The sequence below is a fragment of the Clytia hemisphaerica genome, unplaced genomic scaffold, assembly GCF_902728285.1.
Source record: "Clytia hemisphaerica strain Z4C2 unplaced genomic scaffold, Clytia hemisphaerica genome assembly, whole genome shotgun sequence".
NCBI lineage: Eukaryota > Metazoa > Cnidaria > Hydrozoa > Leptothecata > Clytiidae > Clytia > Clytia hemisphaerica.
Genome location: NW_027103268.1, coordinates 683389 through 703358, shown reverse-complemented (window position 1 = coordinate 703358; position 19970 = coordinate 683389). Strand labels below are relative to the sequence as shown.

The 19970-nt window shown below is 39.0% G+C and overlaps 1 protein-coding gene across 1 annotated transcript; it reads left to right on the top strand.

Moving 5' to 3' along the window:
- Window positions 1-1765: 1765 nt before the first annotated feature.
- On the top strand, window positions 1766-17737 carry LOC136801388 (electron transfer flavoprotein subunit beta-like). The gene is made up of 8 exons (XM_067058029.1): window positions 1766-1935; window positions 12892-12978; window positions 13538-13609; window positions 13906-14064; window positions 14602-14664; window positions 14856-14974; window positions 15232-15271; window positions 16348-17737. Exons 1-8 carry the CDS (start codon window positions 1879-1881, stop codon window positions 16522-16524), a joined length of 774 nt encoding a protein of 257 aa, XP_066914130.1. The 5' UTR covers window positions 1766-1878; the 3' UTR covers window positions 16525-17737.
- Window positions 17738-19970: the final 2233 nt, after the last annotated feature.

Sequence of the window (19970 nt, the reverse complement as noted above, 5' to 3'; positions counted from 1 at the left end):
TAAGCTGAAACTTTCTCCAGACCTTCTCTATAGGATGCTTATACCTCAGGAAAAAATCCCCTAAAATCCCACTGGTGGAACATCCCTTTTTTGGGCAATTTCTATTTTCCCCAGGCAAAATCCTAAGGGCAAATTTTTTTGAAAATTTCAAACTTATTTCCAGACAATATCATGCATACCATTCGAAAGCTCTCGAAAAACTATATAGAAGACTTTTAAACGGTTATAGCCGATTTCCTTACCTAACTCAAGATATTTCATGCGCAAGTTCCACTTTTCGCCACATTTTGGTCTAAATTTGACCATAAATAGCATCTTCTGCATTAATTATCTTGAATTAGGTAATGAAATCGGCTATAACCGTTTAAAAGTCTTCTATATAGTTTTTCGAGAGCTTGCGAATGGTATACTAATTGATAATGTCTGAAAATGAGTTTGAAATTTTCAAAAATTTTTGCCCGTATCGATCATCGTATATATAGAGCACTAAAAAATACCCCTATATGTTTAGTTTGTTCTACCTTGGATTATAACTGAAAATATCTTCAAATAACCTTTGTCCGCTATCAGCCCGCCCGGTAATCTTTGCCCATTCCAATTCTTAGATAATCAATAAGAGAGGTGCACTTAGCTGCGCTAAGCCGTGCTATGTTTACTTCTCTTGTATATTTTAGTGGTATTTATCCAATGAAAAGGATGTTGCCGAAATATGCACAGGCGCTGACAAAATATGCACGGCATTGATTATGACATCATTAAATATGTCAATGTCGATTCAACGCCCGTTAAAGAAAATAATTTGTAAATAGTTCTTTTTATCGTGAAATTTAGAAATACGAACAAAAAAAGAATCAAATTTAATATTTGTTTCCTATCTAGATTATATTAGCGTTAGAATACGGTAAATTTTCACGAAAAATATTTCGCGATGGCGGTACGCCCAATCGCGCCCACGCCCAATCGTGCCCACGCCCAATCGTGCCCACGGGAAAGTTCCAATTTTTAATTATCGGGAAACCGGTTCACCACGTTGATAAAAAACGTACTGGTCATTAAAATACAAAGTTAAATCAAAACAAAGATGGTAGAGTAAAGCTGCGAGCGGAGCTGCATAATTCAGTGACTGCAAATAACGGCCGGTGACCGGTAATTACCGGTCATTTTAAGCTAATATGTGTGTTTTTTCCCATGAAATTTTGATGGTTTCATTATTAGTACTTTCTAATTGAGTAATCACCGGCCAACTTGAAATTCTTTATTTGCAGCACTGTAGTTGTATTTTAATGAACAGCCAGGTCATTTTAGGGCCGATAGAAAAAGGAGAAAAAAATAAAGTTTACCTTGCATTTCTCACTCTCCTCATTTTTCTCACAAAAAGAGACTGGAGCCAAACCAGGAAGATAGAAAGAGTTCACAAAATTTAATATTGGTAATATAAAAACTAAACTTTGAACTAAACAATACCAAGTCATTTTGAAAGTAACTTGAATGCCTCTAAAAATATTTTCGAGTTCTTCTTCAAAAATTTTTCGCTTTGATTCAGGAAAAAAATGCACGGATGGCGATTGTTGTTGCAAAAAAAGTGTAAAATACAGACCATAGAACTTCGCGGCCTTTCGATTCGACGCTGAAAGAGATTCCATCGAAAATCCGTGGGCCGCATGTTGAAAAGATCAGTCTGTAAATTAAAATTTGCCACGTCAAAAGTGCGACTTTGCTTCCCGGCGACTGTTTTCTAAATTTTACGGTAGCCGAGCTTCGGTTAAAGTCCGCGAAGAAACGAAGCGACTCGGATTCCAAGCGAGTCAGGCGAAATTGCCATCAGGATCAGAGGACAACCCACATTACTCTTTCAAAAAGCTCAAATTTCCAATCAAAATGACTGGATTAAGAGTTTTAGTCGGATGTAAACGTGTAATTGATTATGCAGTGAAGGTAAATCTTTTTATATATCGTCTCCCTGAGTCGACCCAAAAGATTGCAAAATTTTGAAATCTGCATCCGAACACACACACACACACACCCTCTCCTCCCACCTACCTTTCCCAACAACTTTAAACAGGGGTTCCATTTTTACATGTGCAGAATTATTCATAAATCATAAATTTTCCGCATTCTTTGGCCTGTGTTGTGTCGAGTGAACTATAAAGTGCTTTCCAATATTGGGAATTTTGGCTGGACGCAAGTCAGACGAGGATTATACTTTAGATACCATCAACTGCTCTAACTTGGGACGATTGGTCGAAACATGGGACCGTTGCATATCTGGTCTGTATTTTCACTTGCTGTAAAATCGAAAGAGAAATCGTGTATTTTTTAATACGCCGTTCATTAACTCAAATAAAATGACTTAGGAGGTTTGGTGAAATGGTGGCCGAATTGCCGTCCCATGTTTTGTAAGATAGTCCCAAGTTAGAGCATTTGACGGTAAGAGAATGCCCAAAATAGAGGATTACCTATTCCTTTTTTAGTCTCCTATACTGTAGGCGGCGGCATTCACAAATATCTGCGTTTCGCGTCGCCCGACGACTGACTCTCAAAAATTGAGTTGAATTGAGTCGGTGAGTCGGTAAATTTGTCGGACTTTTTCTGTCGATGAGGTTTCCTTCATTCAAAAATTTTATTATTGCCAATTTTTTGCGAGCAATTTCTAGCGCATTTTCAGTATTTTGACATTGTTTATCATTACATGTGCTATTTTGGGTCAGAGGTCACAACACAGTGTTCAAAGGTCATAATTTGAAACCACCCTGGCTGGCAGTTTCCTTCAAGAATACACTCCAAAAATGGATGATGGAGGTCGGACGAGAAGAAGAAATTCATTCATTTTTATGACCGACTGACCAACTCATTTTTTAGACCCAACAGGGACGCGAAATGAAGATATTTGTGATTGCCACCTTAAGAGAACCATTCCTAGACTAGGAGAATCTGGCACATTTGACTGATTTGCTTTACGGTTAACTATTTGCGCAATATGACAGTATAGCTCTAACTTTTCATGTAAAAGTTATTACGGGGAATGTCTTGGACTTTGCACCCAATGCTGCACGCACGCACTTAAAAAGCTAAAATCAGTTTTTTTTTGCAAAAAAACGCCACATAGAAGGTCTTTCAAATTCAGTACAGTATGTTAATAGAGCAGTATGGTAGAGCGGTATGGTCACCTAAACTTCGAAAATAATGTTAATTTGATCGTGGGAGTACAAAGATGCGCCACAAGACTCGTGCCTATCTGCAAAGATAATGTCCTATGAAGAACGCTTGCGCATTGGTCTCTCCACACTTGAATTCAGGAGACTCTTTTGTGATATGGTCCAAGTATACAAACATCTCCACTACTACGATAAAAATACTCTCCCAAGTAAATTATCGACTCCAACACGTCTGACCAGGAGACACAATGATGAGCTGATACCAAATTTTGGTAAAGATGGATTCCGAGGCGCACAAACCAACTCGTTCTTTTACAAGAGTATACCAAACTGGAATAGACTACCAAGATACGTTGTAGAGGCAAAGACTGTCAAAATCTTCAAAGAAAGACTCAACGAAGCTTGGAAAAAACATCCAAAAAGATTCGAGACAAGACAATTGTAATCAAGATCCGGTTCTCAGAGGCCCTCGTGTGCCTTGAACTTGTATACATTATTATTATTAGTTAATTCCCGCGTCTCCAAGAATAAGTAATAGATCGAAATGAGAAGCTAACGAGGCAAAGGGGTCAAATCAAAAGGGGTGAAAGAAACAGGAGACATAAGGAGTGCCGAAAGAGAAAATTATATTTCGAAAGGTGAATGAAAGGGCAAATTAAAAATTGTACAAAACGGAATTTGGGATGACATTGGGGATGCATCAAGATAAGCTGTGACTAAACTTAACGCCTAACCCGTGTAGATGACGGGTACGACCTATGCCCGTGTAGATGACGGGTAGCACCTAAGCCCGTGTAGATGACGGTACGCCCTAAGTCCGTGTAGACGACGGATGCCTGACCTTAGAATAAGTATCTGGATAACTGACTAATAACTTGCCAGAGGTTACGTAGTAACCCAACACCCCTAAACTAACTGAACGCCTAACCCGTGTAGATGACGGGAGCAAGCTTAGCCCGTGAGCTCACGGGAGCGAACTTAACCCGTGTAGATGACGGGTGTGAGACCATAGCCCGTGTAGACGACGGGAGCAAAACTTAACCCGTGTAGACGACGGGATTGAACTTAGCCCGTGTAGATGACGGGAACGAACTTAACCTGTGTAGATGACGGGTGTGAGACCATAGCCCGTGTAGACGACGGGAGCAAAACTTAACCCGTGTAGACGACGGGATCGAACTTAGCCCGTGTAGACGACGGGATCGAACTTAGCCCGTGTAGATGACGGGAGCGAACTTAGCCCGTGTAGATGACGGGAACGAACTTAACCCGTGTAGATGACGGGTGTGAGACCATAGCCCGTGTAGACGACGGGAGCAAAACTTAACCCGTGTAGACGACGGGATCGAACTTAGCCCGTGTAGATGACGGGAGCGAACTTAGCCCGTGTAGATGACGGGAGCGAACTTAGCCCGTGTAGATGACGGGAGCAGCTTAGGCCCGTGTAGATGACGGGTAATTGACTTATAAACAAGTAGCTGGATAACTAACACAAAAAAACTTGCCAAAGGTTACGTGGTAACCGGAAACTAATTGGTATCTCGATGCATCCCAAATGGCCTAATCTCTCTGGTCGAAAAACCTTGCCTAGGGAAAAACCGTGAGATTAGGATCCAACGCTGCAGCTGCGATGACCACGCCTTGATAGCAGGATAAGATCTGAAAAGAAAGGAGAGAAAGGCAGAACCACAAACAAAACAAAGATAAAAAGGGGCAGGGAAGGGAGGGGAAGCTTAACTTGCAGATGAAGAGATAAGCTCAGGGCAAACACACCCTTGGAATATATATACGGGAACTCAGATAACCGGCAGCCGAGAAATACCTAATCCTAACCTTTTCCGCAACCCGATGTAACTCAGTCGACTGGGAATTAACCTTAGCTAAAGATTAGCTCCAATTAATTCCCGCGTCTCCAAGAATAAGTAATAGATCGAAATGAGAAGCTAACGAGGCAAAGGGGTCAAATCAAAAGGGGTGAAAGAAACAGGAGACATAAGGAGTGCCGAAAGAGAAAATTATATTTCGAAAGGTGAATGAAAGTGCAAATTAAAAATTGTACAAAACGGAATTTGGGATGACATTGGGGATGCATCAAGATAAGCTGTGACTAAACTTAACGCCTAACCCGTGTAGATGACGGGTACGACCTATGCCCGTGTAGATGACGGGTAGCACCTAAGCCCGTGTAGATGACGGTACGCCCTAAGTCCGTGTAGACGACGGATGCCTGACCTTAGAATAAGTATCTGGATAACTGACTAATAACTTGCCAGAGGTTACGTAGTAACCCAACACCCCAACATCACCCAAAAACCGCAGAGAGGAAAAAAGGTAAAGGGGGGCTATCTAGGGCAAAGCACAAGGTAGAGAGTGAGACGAGAAAAGGCAGAAAACAAAACCTTATGATTAAACGTAATAGCGTATTAGTATTATTTCGGTAGCAAAGAGCGTATTAAAATGTTTTTATGATTATTATTACTATTAATAAAAATAAAGCAAGCGATATTGTGAAGACAATCAAAATTAATACGAGCAATATATTGATAGTGCACTCAGCAAAAATAATAGCATGGTATGAACTAAAAAGACCGGGTAGAACAAACAAGTACCATAAAAAAATACATGACATTGTAGACAAATTACCACTTGTCGGGGTCCCAAGTAGACGACACATGAGATATCTTGGCCATATTAGCAGTGAATTTTTGAATATCAAAATCCGAAACACGAAGATAACGAAGGTAACAGTCACTGGACCACCTGCCCATAATGCGAATCATTGAGTCGGAGGCACCTGCGCTCAAGGCGGCAGAAGCACCACCAATACGAAAACTATGGGTGTTCAAGTCGGAAACAGACGGGAGGGATTGCTCGAGTAAGGCGTATAATGTTCGGCGGGTGAGGAGTTTACCATCATGAAATTGAAAGAGGGGGCCCGGTTTTGAACTTCGAAGGGCTAGGTAGTTTCTCATAGCGCCCACTGGGCAAATATTGTTGGAAGTAGCAGCAATCCTAATATTAACACCTTGGCGGAACGGATCGGTTTTGCTTCCTTTAATACGGATGGTCATTAGGGAGTGGTTGAGGTTGAAGGTAACATCAGACTTCATGAGGTGAATTGACGGGTCATATCGACTTTGAGAGGGACAGGAAAACTCGGACACACGAAGAAGGCCAAAAAAGGCGGTTAGGCATGCGGCTAAAAGCATGTACTTGTCTTGAGTGGGATGGCTGCAAAGTAATAAGAATCTTGAAATGACTCGAAGATGGGAAGTGGTGATGGGTTTACGTGGTCTGCGGGTAAGTGAATTTCCTTGGCGTCTACGAATGCCTCGAATGACACGGTGAAGTATGGGCATAAGGGCAAGGGGCAGACTTGAGCCAAGCATTGAATTTTGGTGTAGTACTCCAGTGATATAAACTTTTATTGTTTTGCAAGCAATGCCACGGTTAAAAGAAAACACGGAAAAGAAACACAACAAAGCTTCAGAACTAGGGAAAGGTATTAAGCCATGTGAGTCGCAAAAGTTGATGTAAGAACGGATACCACTCATGTATGTAGCTTGAGTAGATGGTGCAAGAGAATCCTTCAGGAGCCCAACAAGATCGTGGCCAAGAGATCCATTACAGAGTTGGGAACAGTTGACGGGAAGGGACAACACCCTGGACAGACTGATTTGAATTCTTCGACCTGCAAACGAGATAAAAGATCAGCAAAAACATTCTCAGAGCCAGGGACATGACGAAATGAAAGGTGGATGTTGTTTCGAGCAGTTAGGAAGAAAATCTTGCGAATGAGAACCATCATAGACTTATCCTTGGAAGAGGAAGATGACCAGACCGCGACGGTGGGCTCGTTGTCTGTGGAGACAACGATGCGGCAATTGCTGAAAGACTTAAGCCAGGTATTAAGAGATGCAAAAATAGCAAAAAACTCAAGGAAGGAGATGTGAGTGAGAAGAGAAACGTCAAACGGCCAAGCCTCAGAAATCCAAAGACCCTGGAAAAAACAACCAAAACCAAGAAAGGACGCATCAGTTGAAATCTCAAAAGGAGCTTGAAGAGAAATAGGTGTAGGAATAAAGGAAGAACCGTTCCAAGAATCGAGAAACTCAGACCACATCTCTAAGTCAAGGCGAACATCAGAAGTTAAGTCAATGTGATGGTTAAGGCGAACAACCGAAGAAGACAAGTCAATGAGACGACGCAAAAAGATACGACCTGGACGGATGACTTTACAAGCAAATGACAAAGAACCAATCAGAGACAACAACTCACGTTTAGTACACTTCCTCTTTGAACGCCAAGCAGAAACCATACCTTTCAATTCCACAAGCTTACTGGTAGGCAGACGAATAGAAGAGGAAACAGAATCAATCTCGATGCCCAAATACGTCATCACCTGGCTGGGGCCCTCCAACTTGTCCAAGGCAACGGGCACACCAACATCCTTGAAGAGAGCTTGAACGACATCCATCTTAAGCTGGGCTTCGTTAAAGGAAGGAGCACAAAGGATAAAATCGTCAAGATAGTGAGAGATAGCAGTGATAAGGCATTTCCGGACAAGGATCCATTGCAAGGCATCAGCAAACATATTGAAAATGCAAGGAGAGGAGCGACTACCAAAAGGAAGGCAAAGATCGAAGAAGTACTTACCCTGCCAGCAATATCCCAGGAGGGGCCAATCGTCGGGGTGGACTGGGCAGAGGCGAAAGGCGTGCTTGATGTCGATTTTTCCCATGTAGCAACCAGGGCCCATCAAACGGATCATGTCAAGGGCTTCGTCGAAGGGGGTATACTGGACATGGGTCAGTTCTACAGGGATGCCATCATTGACAGATGAACCAGGGGGGAAGGACAAGTCGAGGATGATCCGTTTTGTTCCATCTTTTTTGGGGGCAGCACCGAGGGGGGAACAAAAAAAAGAGGGGAGGGGGTGGGTGTCAAAAGGGCCAGCAGTATGCCCACGCTTCAATTCCTTCAGGATGGCTGTAGAGACAGCCTCGCAGTTGGAATCTGCTGAAAGGTTGTTACGTTCAGGGCCAACTGGTGGTGGACCTTGGAAGCCAATGTGAAAACCTGTAAGGAACCCAGACACAAGAAACTCAACGATCTCAGGGTCATACCCGTCGAGGAACTCAAACAAGACAAGGGGTTTAACAGGGGAAGCTGGCTTGAAGGAAGAAGGGAGAGAGGAACCTATTGGGAGGTTGAGAAGAATTTGGTGATCACTGGGGGCGGTAGGGACATTGCATGACAGGATGGGGATAGTTGCAGATGAGGCAACTGTGGAGATATCGACAGGAGGGTCGACACTGGATGTTGGAGTTAAAGTTGTGGCAGAAGTTGGCAGGTTTGGCGGCAGAGGCAGCTTGCTGGGGGGCAGGAAAGGGCTGACGAAGGTTAGGGTAGGGCTGGTAGTACTGAGCACGGGGAAAAGATGGGGGGCGAGGGCGGGGTCCAGGCTGAGAAGGCATCCGTGGGGCAGGAAAATGGTGCGCTGTCTGAGAAACAGAAGAAGGGCGGGCAAAAGAGGTGGAGGGGGCAGAAGAGGGGCAGCGGGGGGCGAGATGGTCCTTGCTCTGGCAGATATAACACTGGCTCGGCTGCTTGTGACCCAAGAGGTGCAAGTTAAAAAGATTTTGGTTGGACGTATCCCATCTAGCTACCGGGTTGTTGGTCAAAAATGTTCTAAAAGCCTTGTCGTAGGAGTACCAGCCAGCAAAGGAATAGTCATTAGCCAAATGGGCAATATAAATCTGATATGCAATCATCTGATTGGCCAGGTTGGGTCTAAAGACTAATGAAGCTTGGAAAAATCTGGACCATGCCATTAACCAAGAATTTAGGTCAATAACCTTGGCTTTCTTTGAAAATTGTTGAATGGCAGTATCGTTTTTTTGTAAAGAGATGTTGCCCTCCGAATCGAAGGCCAGAGATACAGCAGAATTAAGAGGCCGGCCAATGTTGGAAGGTAGAAGAAAATCAAAATCAACAAACTCACCACTCTTAATTTGTTTCAATATTTTTGCAGGTATCGCAGGGAGCTCGTTGTTGCAATTGTTGACAAAGTTGAAAGTGTTTTGATTTTGACCAGCAAGGTGTGGTTGCGAGGAAAGCGTGATGTTTTGATTGCCCATAGCGAGGGTACCATTATTAGCCGTGAGAAGGGCGTTGATAAGGGCGGAAGAACTATTCATGGGTGGCGTGTTGGTGGTGGGAGTTGAATCTTGTTGACTTGACAGGCTTGACGACGTCGCAATGGTCGAGAGAAGAACGTTGTCCTGTGATGTACTGGGCAGGACAGGGCTGGCCAGTTGGCTTGAAGATGATTGTGATGAAGCAAAAAATGAGTTCAGGCGGCTGTCGACTAATGAATTGACCAATGATAAAAGTTGCGTACTTTGATCAGTAACAGTAGTAATTGTGGACTGGACGTCATTATTTTGAGTGTTAACAGGAAAGATAGGTAAGAGTTGTTCCAGATTGACTTGGTCAGATTCCATGGTAAAATTTTCACTGAAGCTTAACTTGCAGATGAAGAGATAAGCTCAGGGCAAACACACCCTTGGAATATATATACGGGAACTCAGATAACCGGCAGCCGAGAAATACCTAATCCTAACCTTTTCCGCAACCCGATGTAACTCAGTCGACTGGGAATTAAACCTTAGCTAAAGATTAGCTCCAATAAAAAATACAACTTTTATATTTTTCCTTTTTTTTGCAAATGTTCCAAAAATGAAAATATAAAGCAGCCCTGTGAATTCAGACAAAATCATCATAGTTCGCACCCCCCCCTTTATAAAGGGGGGGGTAGCGATGTTCAGAAAATCTCAGAAAGGGGGGGTAAGAGAATTTTTTCTAGAAAGGGGGAAGTTTTCAGAAAGGGGGGGTTCATCAAGAAAGGGGGGGGGGTAAGAAAAAAAGAAAGTTATTTTCAATTTAGTGTATATATACCAGTTCTGGTTACACAGTCTGAAAGAAGTTCATTTTTACCTTTGATCAAAGCGTACACCACCAAATTCAGATTTCCTAATTATTTGCTTATTTACACTGAATGTTCTTGCTTTTTCACCGGTAGAATTATGGTAGGATTTTAAAATTTTGAGGGGGGTAGCATCAAATTTTAAAAGGGGGAAGAACCTAGGGTAGGGGGGGTAGCTCTAGGGTAGGGGGGGTAGTGACCCCCTTCCGAACTATGATCATATCGGCACGTGCCGACCAAAACCGACCTAGAGGTTATTTTAGGTCGGCAAAGCCGTCCTAAGTAGCTTGTTTAGGTCGGCAAAGACAATAAATTTCCTACAGTTAGTTTAACTATCATTAATAATTGTGTTAATAAGTTTTATGTTTTATAAAGAGAATGGAATGAGGCTCGATTATCATGTGTTATCAAATGATAACACAATTAGATTAACCTAACAAATAATATTTTTCCTCTTTAGGTCGGCTTTGCCGACCCAAAACATTTCTTTTGTCGGCACGCCGACTTAGAGTGTAAATTACCTTGGCAATTATTGCCGAATGCCGACCTGGATTCACAGGGCTGTATAAAGGGATAATCATAATTTTAAATACTATTGTAAAGCTAGAGTTGCTTTGGGTCTCTTCGCTTGAGAAAATGATTGACAGATTAAAGTTTTTTCACCCACTCAGGAGTGATCCCAATCAAAAATAGTGTGGCATTTTGACATTTTGAAAGTGCCCAAAAACAACTTATATATTCAAACACCTATATTTCACCTATTGACCTATATTTCCCTTGTTAAAGTCACATTTTTGCCCACTTAATAAACTGTAAGCCACAAATCAGTGCAGCTAATGAAAAATTTAGCCCTTTGCTGGCAATGCTGAAAAGAAAGTTTTTTTCTGACTGTTTCCATTACTGAGAACTCAGCCTTCAAAATTTCTTGGTAGGGAAGCCACATGACCAGTAAGCCACATTTTTTGCCCACACTTTATTTGCTTTTAACTCCCCTTTAAGTAAGCCACAAAAATTCGCACTTTATGTAATGGATAGCTAATTTCCTCAGCTTAACCATTCAAAGCAATCTTAAGTGTAAGCCACGTAATTTTCCCAAGTTATGGTCAATTTAGTGGCTGACAGTAAAAATGTCACAAAACAGGGGTTTATTTTTTATTGGGATGATCGAGTTCGAGGGCATTCTCGGCTCAATCCTCAGTGAGGTTAGAACTTCGATACTTGAGGATTACGATTTTACCAGCTTTTTAGCAGTTTTTGTCTTGCTAACACAAATCTTGCAAGCTCTTTACCTTAAAGGAAGATCGAAATTTCAGCATTCTGAAAAAAAAACGCATAGCAGAAATTTTTTCATCTTCACAGGATCGATTTTCAACAACAAAATACAATGGTCAATGGTTTTTTTTCTGACGTTCTTCTTTCAAAGAATATTGATCACTCTCATTTTCCCCTCGGGCACGCAAGAAAAAAAATGATTAGCTCACGTTCTCGCGTGGATGATTAAAGATGAAGGGGCAATCTTGTCCCGAGAACGCTACTTAGTTTCCACCTTATTTTGCACCCACGATAGAATGGTCCAAATACGAGGGTGTTACAAATGATAAATTCAAACAAATAAACAACACCAAAATTTTGATTTTATTGAACTAAGCTTTTCGAGTCTTTACTAACTCATCATCAGGTAAAAATGAAATTTCTAGGTTGAAAGATGTATCTACATATCAGACAAAAATTGATTCTAAAGTCTGTTTACGATAAACGTGTGCACTCTTTTTTCTTTTACCTATAACTTTTGAAGAAATTCTTCAATCTTTATAAATTTGGTATCGTTGGAGAGATATTTGTGAGTGGAACAATTTGAAATAAAAAAGTCTTTAAAAAAATTCTAAAAACAAAGATGAAAATAAAGAAGAAAAGATCTTGTAGAAAAGTGCTATAACTTTCATTTTCATTGGAAAGATTCTTTGACCTTCGGAGGTCATCAATATGTAGAAATTTCACTAAAATATTTATTCAATATAAAGTTATGATACAAAGTTAATAAGTGATTGACCCCAAAAAACAGCAGAAAACAGCGTTTTTAGACGTCAATTAGCTTATAACTTTGTTTGATATCTTTTGACTGAATGATTATTTTTGATTAAAAAACTACAATTGTTTAGAAATGGTATTACCTAGAGATAAATTTGCGCCATTGCGTCTTTTACGTCATTGATTCCCCAATGTGTTTTAGGCAATTATTTACAATTTGTTGCCTCCTTTGAGAATTCTTTTATTGTTTTAATTTTAGAGTCAATCTATAAAGTTAAAAACTTGCGCAAAATGATTGAAAAGCCAAAAACCAGCAGAGTAAAAAAAATCTCTTTAAGGTAAAGATATCTTCTAATGAAGAGAACTCTTCTCTTAGATAGAATATATCTCTTATAAGAATCCCCGCCTACTAGTGTGACTAACTTATATATCATAACTGTCTTTTTTGGGCAACTTGCGTAAATTGAAAATTAGGTAAAAAGGAATGAATGAATGTAGAAGTTGAGTGGGATAGTTCAGTGACTCCAAAAAGATGTATTTAGAAAACTAATTGGAAATTTATAATGCTTTTGGTTAACATACTAAACAGGATAGGATATACTTGTGTTTACTCCTATACTTAGATAGGTGTATTGTTGCATGAGGCAAAGAAAGTAAAGTATGAATTACACAGAATTACAAAAATTATATTCAAACCTTGTTATTAATTTCATTTTTTAGATCCGAGTCAAGCCTGACAAGAGTGGTGTTGTCACTGATGGAGTCAAACATAGTATGAACCCTTTCGATGAAATTGCAGTGGAAGAGGTGAGTCAAATTCATTGCATCATAAGCTTTCTTTTACGATTGTTTTCTTAATTTTTATTTTCCTATGAATTTCGTTTATGATTTCCCTCCGAACTTCTAAAAACTGTTACTGCCTAAAAAAATTATGTCGTCATTTTTATTTTGGAGCTCAAAACAGGTTAGGTTGTCTCTCAAGACCAAATTGTTAAAAAATAGTATCTGCCTGTTGCACTGATTTGATTTATTTTGAGAAATGTTGTACAGGGTTTTCAATATAAGTAAAGCGATTAGATTACAGTGTTTGAAGTAATATTTTAGACATAAGACTTTTTTCCAATCCAAAGTTTACCCTGACTAATTTGAAATTGCTCTTTTTTGCCTTAGAATAGCTTGTATATTAATGTTTCTTTTCCATCTTTTAACCTTATTTTAAAAGAGATGTAAATGGTGATTTAAATAGGCTTCTTTCTCTGCAAACGGGATATGGTTCTTATTGTTATTCAAACAAAATGTCCAAACATGAAGAAATTCAATTCTTCTGCATCAATCCTTGCTATAAGATCTTTTATTTGCATTCTAGGCAATCAGGTTGAAAGAGAAAAAGGTTGCCAGTGAAATCATCGCTGTGAGCTGTGGACCTAAAAAATCAGAGGTTTGTATTCCCTACCTATAAATCTTTAGTTGATAGAAATAGTTTTGGATTCTAATGTTGATTTCTAATGTCTCTGAAGAATTCCTCAGAAATAAAAAGTGTCTTCTTATAGCATATTTGACATGTCCATGCATTCAACTCTTTAGTATTTAGTACACATTGTTAGAGGTGACAAACTTCCACGATCAAAAGCCTTCACAATTTCTTTACCTAAATCTTTCTTTCCAAAACAGCTCTCTTCAGTACTTAGCAGTGCTCTAGCTACACGATGCTTAACTTTCCACTCTTCTTTAAAGGAAACCCTTAGAACTGCATTAGCCATGGGCATTGATCGTGCAATACATGTCGTTGTCGACGATAAGGAATACAGTAAACTTCAACCTCTGGCTGTCGCCAAAATCCTGGCTAAAATCGCCGAAGAAGAGAAAGCAGACATTGTTTTACTTGGAAAACAAGTTAGTAATCTTTCTTTCAATTATTTTTTCAAGAGCACAAAGTACTTAGTTTTATGTTGAGAAAGTGAAAATAAGACGAGATTTGCTCTGGAGCTTAATCTCAATGTTAGTAAAGTATACTTTGGACATCAGCTGCTTTTTACAGCCCTTGTTCCTTGTATACCCATATTATCCATGAACAGGACATTTTTTACGACCTTTTATTGTGTCCAGTAACCAGACGCTGTCCTTCTTAGAAACACTTAAATTTTGGTAAAAACAGCCTTTTTAGCGGAAAACACTAGAAAAAGTGATCTACGGACGCTGCCCTGTCTCTTTAGAATGTGGCCTTATCGAAATTGTTTTCAAAGGAAAACATTAAAACTAAAAAAAACATCACTTATAAAGGTATGGCGCAAAATTGGTCTGTTTATCAAGGTATTATTATCTTGTATGTATTTCGATAAAAAAGCTTTTTTCCGCTAAAATGCTTGGCCGAAATGAGTTAAGAGAAAACATGAACCAATATTTATCGCTATCTGCTTTTTTTGTGTCCAGGCTATCGATGATGATTCTAACCAAACTGGTCAAATCTTATCAGCTTTACTCGACCGTCCTCAGGTTAGTCCGGTTTTCTAGTTTTCCCCTATGATTTTCTTATAGGGGGTTCTCGCATTTTCAACCAATTTGATACTCTTTTTATAATAATGACATCTTTTTTTGAGCCATTTAACCGTTTTTCATACGACTGAGTGTTTTATGTTTTTTTCTTTTATAATTCACACACTCAAACTTTCTCTATGTCTTCTCAGGCTACATGTGCCTCAGAAGTTAGTGTGGAAGGAGACCGCGTGAAAGTCACCCGTGAAATTGACGGAGGTCTTGAAACTATCAATGTCAAATTGCCGTGTGTCCTAACTGCTGATTTACGGTTAGTATTATTTATTTAGTGCTCCGCGTTTTTACGTCTCAGCAAGGTACAAAAAGATTTTCTATTTCGAAATTCAGCAAAATCTCGGTTGGTTTTTCATTTTGAGCCCAGACAAAAAAACTTTGCCTTGACTTCACTCTTCATTAAAATGGATTTGGATGGCAACTGCAACCGAAAGGTAGAATCATGGTTCGGAGCGAGGGGAAGTAAACACTGTATTTTTTTTAAATTATGTAAGGCTTTTTTCAATACCTTAGATTGAACGAACCAAGATTTGCTACTTTACCGAATATAATGGTAAGATGGCTTTCCTTTTCCCTAAACTTTCCCTTCCTAAGTTGTTTTCTCATTTCTAAATAGACGATATCGGCTTTCCGAATTCTCCCCGAATGATTACCCATGATGCATTGCGCAAAAAAAATCACGGACGATATTGACTTACCGCACAATGCATCATTGGTAATCATTCGGGGAGAATTTGGAAAGCCGATATCGTCTATTGCTTGACTGTAAGACTGAAAAGAAGAAGGTTATTTGACACCTACAAAATTCACGGGAATGTCAGCTTTATTTTTTTCTCGCAAGTATCTTCGCTCGTTTTTTGAGATTTGGTTCCTCCATTTTGTCCCCACTGAAAAAGATTCTCACCAGGGCAGTGAGACAGGGGTGTTATATATGCCCAATGATAGACTCCTAATGCCTAGATGCTCGAAAGAGGTATTTTGTCCTACTATGTGCATAGTTCAGGGTGTCGCGTTATTATTTGAGTGTTCTTCTCCCTTGTGAACAGAGTACTGCTAAAGATTCTTGAATGCCCCTAAATCTCATAACAGATATCTGTTTGATTGTTCCTTTTGCATGACTAAGAAAGCAAAATTGAAAGCAAGTCGGTTTTAATGTTTATGATTGACGTTTTTTTTGTGTCAGCGATAGTTTTGTTATAGCCAATCAACGCGTTCAAAAGCTCATTTAAATTCATCAAAAATCTTGTTAAAAAATACGCTCTTGTGGAGCCATGGCCTTCAGAGTCCATACCTGCCAGCGCAGAGTAGTTAGAATCTAAGATTAGAATACACCTCCTTTAATGGTACAGAAGCCGTGACTTTTTTATCATGAAATTTGGTTGGTTGGGAAAAGGTGCGCGTTAAGCCTTAGAAGAGTTCATCTCCAGGTCTATGAGGTTTACATCCAGATTTGAAAGCATGATTTAGGGAGGTTGATCTAAAAGGGAGTGTTATTGAACTTTTAATCAATAGCAATATATCAATATAGCAATATTTAACTTTTTTATGTATATATATATAAGGATAAAGGACTTTAGCTGACGATGTACTATTCCCATAACCCTAAACGAACATTTATTTCGTTCATAGAAAGCGAAAAAGAAGAAGTTAGACAAGAAACCAGTCAAGGATTTGGGTGTCGATATCACGCCACGGTTTGACGTGTTGGAAACGTCGGATCCTCCAGTGCGGGAAGCCGGTATTGTTGTGGAGGACGTCGACTCGTTGGTAGAGAAACTGAAGGAACAAGGATTCGTCCAATCTTAGAGCTAGCAAAGGATTTTCATACAGAATCTACGACTTTTTTTAGCAATTGTTTATATAGAGTTTTGCATTTTCGTATCTTCCAATCAAATTGTTTTCAACATTCCAACGGGGCCGGTCCTTAATCACATTTCCAAAAAAATGAGACTAGTCTTCTTGGAAAACATCCCTATGTTACAGACCCAGTGGGACTCCCTACCCTCTGGAAATTGTGGTTCAAATTTCGTCCCCGGTGGGAAAAATACCCTACAATTTCAAACAAACTGGAAAATTGCCTTTGTTTTCATCCCAATTTTAAATTCAATGGAAAAGATTACACTCCAAAACCACCCCCAATGGATTTCTTGACTTAAAACAACCTATTCTCATTGGGGTTTTAATAGAATTTTTTATCCCCGCGGTGGGAAGAAGCCCCGGGGAAGAAGCTCTAGTGGGGCTGTGAGATGGGGGTGTTGGAAACTTCACCTTGAACCGTTCATTAACGGCATTGACCGTTTTATTCCAAAGCATCTCTCTCAGTTGACACTCTCCTTTTCTTTGAACAAATTGTTCACATTTTTTGCTCTAGCCTTCTCTTTGAGCAGAAATCTTGATCAAGTAAATTATGAGAGTCTTTCATATTTATTAAACAAACCCAACTCTTCCAAAGTTAACAAGTCTGAAGTAGCACTTTAACATAGAATATGCATTAAAAACGAAAGTTAAAGGTCATATTAAACCGTTCATGTTGTATATTATAAGAGCGTCGAAATCTCCATGAACACTGATATGTAATATATACAGTCACTTGTTAAAGCAGAATTTTTAAAAAGGATAATATCAAATGTGGATAATGATATATTTTACTCGATTTTTTAAGTTCAAATTTTCCTTTTTTCAACGATATTGTTAAAAATATGATTTTTTTAGAGAAATGTATATTTCGTATCTTCTTCCTCGACTCGCAGTTCCTTCAAAATGAAAGCGAAAGTGTGATTACAACATCCTACATTTCGTAGAATTAGACAACAATATTCAAAAGACACAAGTTTTTCTCTCGGAATTCATATTTTTTTTGTAGAAGCTGCAAGTAGAAAGATTTTCTACCTTGGTAACATGATTTTACATGAGACCTGGTTTCTATCCGTCTGGAAGTTTTATGTGGATCAGTTTATTTATCAATTAACGGCTGTAATCCATTTTATCGTTTTTGTTTAAAGAGACTCTAGTAAAACAACTTATTAAAAGAGTTTGTTTATAGATCTTCCGTTCATCATATAAAACAAAGAGGGTTTTCCCAGTCGAACAATTGTTTAGTAGAAACCAGTCTGTTTTATTTTTGTTTGCCGCGGTTTGTTTTGGTTTCGATTGATCAAATGTTGAATTCTCCCAACTTTCCCGGCAGTTTTGATTGTACGGCGCGTCATCGAACTATTTCTGGCGCGCTTTTTTGCCTTGTGATTTTGGAAGTAAATATTTTTGAACGAATATTATTACCTTATTATTGCAATTTTTTGGAATTTTGGATGATGTAAGTGTTTGAAATTGATACTCCTGGATTTCTTGATAAATTTTACGTGTTTTGATTATTTTTTCTAGAAATTAGGACAATTTTTGATGAAGTATTTTATAAAAAATACGAGACTATTTTGATCATGCTTCAGAACTTTTTTGAAAGTTTTTGACTGATTTCTCTCAATATTAGATTGTTCATCTGGTCAAATGCTGGTTGTATTTTAATGCTATGATAGGAGGAATTCTTTGGACTGTATTTCTGTAAATTAAGAGGTTTTCAGTTAATTTTTCCAGTGTTTACAACATAATTTGCTTTGATTTCCCTTTTTGTTGTCGTGCTCTGCTATTTGATACTTTTTGCTGATCATGACTGGTAAAGTCAAAATTAATTATGTTAGCTTCTGTCTTCCCATTTTGACCTTGAAGTCTGTATTCACACTGAATGATGCTGAGTTGAGAGGGAGCCAGTTTTTTCATGCATGCACTGACACTGTACAATGGCGATAATGTACGGCTCAAGCAAATGATCAATGTTATCATAATCAGCTCAGTAAATCGAGATGTTTTACCTTACATTTGCGCATACAGTAGTTATTAATGTAATACTTCGCAGCTTTACCGATGGATAATTTCGCAGCCCTGGCCTATGGACCAAAACCGGGGTCGCAGGGCATGGACCAGGGTCCCAAATAATGTGCATTTTGAAGAACAACCCAAAAGGAAACTTTTCACCCTAGCATTTTAATTTCCTACCTAGCGATTATTCACAATCATTCTTGGAAGAAATACTACTTTGTTAAAATACACCAGCCAGATTTTGCCTAATTTTGCTTCTATTTGTGAAAATTGGTCGTCATATTTGGTGTTCATAATCGCACACTTCCATTGGGAACGTTGCGAAAAATTGCAGCACATGCTGACGGAATGAAGCGTTGCGAGAAATACAACATTGCAGAATTTTGCAGCGTTCCGGATCTATGCAATTTCCCGGACTGATATTATGGAAATACGACTCAAATACTTTATAGCATGTCACGGGAAGATATGCAGAGTTATCACGTGCAAATTCGGGAGAATACTATCGTGCTGAAGTCGAGTAACTTGCATCAGTGGGGGGAACTTGCATAGCCCTCAAATGAATGACCTGGCTGGTAAAAATGCAAAGTTCAATCAAAACAAACCCGATTTACAAAAAAATTGTAGCTGGTAAAATGTAAAAATATCTCCTAATCATAAGTGGTGTCATGCATAATAATGTTTAATCATAGAGGTAATAAAAGTTAATGGAGTAACAATTTTTCTGTAATAGCCAAAGAAGTCAACTGTTTAGAAATTTCTTTCAAATCGGTCTCCTTTGATTACCAATCATTGATAGCAAAAATCAGTCAATATATAGACTATAAGAACTAAAAAGTTATTCTGTTCAACAAAACCTCATATTTATAGGTAAAATGTGAATTCTTTTGAGTAACAATTTCAATAGTTTTAAAAGAAGTTTTTCATTTTACTAGGGAACTTTCGAGAGGTAAACTTCTTCAAATTTTGCAACCTCTTAGTTGTTTGTGGCAGTTTCTCTGCTATAAATATCTTTAGATCTAAAATAGCAGTCGCCTCAAAATTTTGATGGAATATGGTTGAAAGATTGGCATTAGTAAATATGTGCAATAGTTTGCCATCAATGATACAATACAATCAAATAGTAGGAGTGGTGTCTCCATCTATATTTTTATTACCTCCATGGTTTAATATCGTTATTAAATTTGAGGTTACATACCATCAAGAAATGTCTGAATTCCTGCCATCTTGCATGATTTTTTATCATCAAACCACGCTGTTTTATTTACCTGCGATTCTGTCAGCGTGTAACTCACCAAAATACTCACGCAGCAAATATAAGATTCTAGAGTAGAGTAGAGTAGAGCTGCATAGTTCATTTTTTTTGGAATTCTGCTGCT